The sequence below is a fragment of the Protobothrops mucrosquamatus genome, unplaced genomic scaffold (genome assembly GCF_001527695.2).
Source record: "Protobothrops mucrosquamatus isolate PMUCROS unplaced genomic scaffold, P.Mucros_1.0 scaffold1714, whole genome shotgun sequence".
Classification (NCBI taxonomy): domain Eukaryota; kingdom Metazoa; phylum Chordata; class Lepidosauria; order Squamata; family Viperidae; genus Protobothrops; species Protobothrops mucrosquamatus.
In genome coordinates, this window is record NW_015387862.1 from 78,485 (window position 1) to 80,360 (window position 1,876).

Genomic DNA, 1,876 nt, shown 5'->3' on the forward strand with positions numbered 1-1,876 from the left:
CTTCATATAATTGCACACAGGTCATCACACACAGCCAGTTTATAATATTAGTTAATGCTTGCTAAACATCACTCCTGTTAATTAAAATATTTGTTTATAGTATTTTTCCATCCCTCTCTCCATCTCTGCCTCACGACGACTCTCTAAAAGAAGGCAAATGACCAGCTGCCTGCAAGAGTATAAATCCTTCCACCATCCAGTCAGAGTTGAAGAAGCTTCTTGGATGAGAAGCGAAACATCTTCAAGGAAAAACAAAGAAAGTCCAGTTGCTTCATGAAAAAGCACCTTTGGGACAACCATGAGCTGGATGACTGAGAATCTCCATAGACATTTATTTATGACTTGTGGACTTCAATTCCATTCTGGCTGAGGAATTCTGAGAGTTGAAGTCCACAAGTCATAAAGTTGCCAAGTTGGAGAGAGAGAGAGAAAATCTCTCAGGATATATCTAAAAGTTACAGCAAGATTCCATCAGGGTAGGCAACCTGGGCTCTTTTATGACTCGTGGACTTCAACTCCCAGAATTCCTGAGCCAGCCACGCTGAGGGGAAAGGGAGAGGTTTCCATGCTGACTCAGGAATTCTGGGAGTTGAAGTCCACGAGTCATAAAAGGGCCGAGGTTGTCTACCCCTGCAATAAAGGACTGGACACAAACTGGATTTCAGTGTGTGGTCTCTGCATTTGAGCCCAGCAAAGCAAAGCAAACCTATACAGGAAGTCCTTGACTTATAACCATTCGTTTAGCGACTTTTCAAAGTTACAACGGAACTGGAAAAAAAAAAGGAACTTATGGCTGTTTTTTACACTTACGACAGTCGCAGCATTCCTTGGGTCACGTGATCAAAATTCAGATGCTTCGCAACCGGAATGTATTTAAGAAGGTCGGAGGGTCCTGGGGTCACGTGATTCTTCTTTTGCAATCTTCTGACAAACCACGTCAATAAGGGAGCCTGATTCGCTTAACAACCATGTTACTAACAGCTGCAGGGATTCATTTAAGATCTGCGGCCAGAAAGGTTGTAAAGTGGGGCAAAATTAACACCTGTCTGGCTTAGCAATGGGAATTCTGGGCTCGGTTGTGGTTGTTAAGTCGAGGACTATCTGTGCGCCACCGTAAGAAGAAAAAGGCCTGGGACTACACCGCAGGCTTTGGTGTCTTTACCCGTTCTTGTGAGGTCTGGTAGCGGAGATGAAGCGCGGTGGGGTCCCAGTCGACAGCAAGGTTTGCGTTCCCCATCAGCGCTCGCTCTTCGGTGCAGTCGATTTTACACCCATAGCAAAACCTAAATGGGAGGCGGAGACCGCCAGAGAGGGTGAGCTCCAGGCAAGAGAGGAACCGTATCACCGCTATGGGTCTGACCCCTCCCGCTTACACCAGCAGGAGGGGCAAGCTCTGGGCCCCGTCAGTCCAGGAATTCCAGCTGGTGGGGTCCAAGAGAAGAGCCTTTTTGGCTGTGGCTCCCGCCCTCTGGAACATGGTCCCTTGAGGCAGGACCCGCTCCTCCCGCCCTCTTGGCCTTCCGGAAAGGCCTGTAAAGCTGGCTCTGCCAATCGGCCTGATTGGGCCCTGATTGGGCCATTAGCGGATTAAAAGAAGACTCCCCCTCTACCCTGTTATATATTGATCCTTTCCTTAGCTATTTTTTTTGTTAATTTTAATTTTAATAGTGTTTTAATGTTTTATATTTTATATTGTTATTTTTTTCATGTGAGTAAGCCACTCAGAGTCACCTAATACAGCAATGAGAAGCATATAAATTTATAGATGGATGGATAATAGGGGTAGGTAGGTAGGTAGGTAGGTGGATGATAGGGATGAATGGATGGATGGATGGATGGGTAGGTAGGTGGGGAGGGAGGGAGGGAGGTGGGTGGA

The 1,876-nt window shown here is 46.5% G+C and overlaps 1 protein-coding gene across 1 annotated transcript in view; it reads right to left on the reverse strand.

The window, feature by feature from the left end:
* The window catches only part of USP32 (ubiquitin specific peptidase 32), a gene marked incomplete at its 5' end in the record, with an annotated part of 78,086 nt that overhangs the window by 15,531 nt on the left and 60,679 nt on the right, over nt 1-1,876 (reverse strand). Inside the window, one exon of the mRNA XM_015822878.1 lies at nt 1,163-1,283. Within this exon, the coding sequence (XP_015678364.1) occupies nt 1,163-1,283 (121 nt within the window). The remainder of the gene's footprint in view (nt 1-1,162; nt 1,284-1,876) is intronic.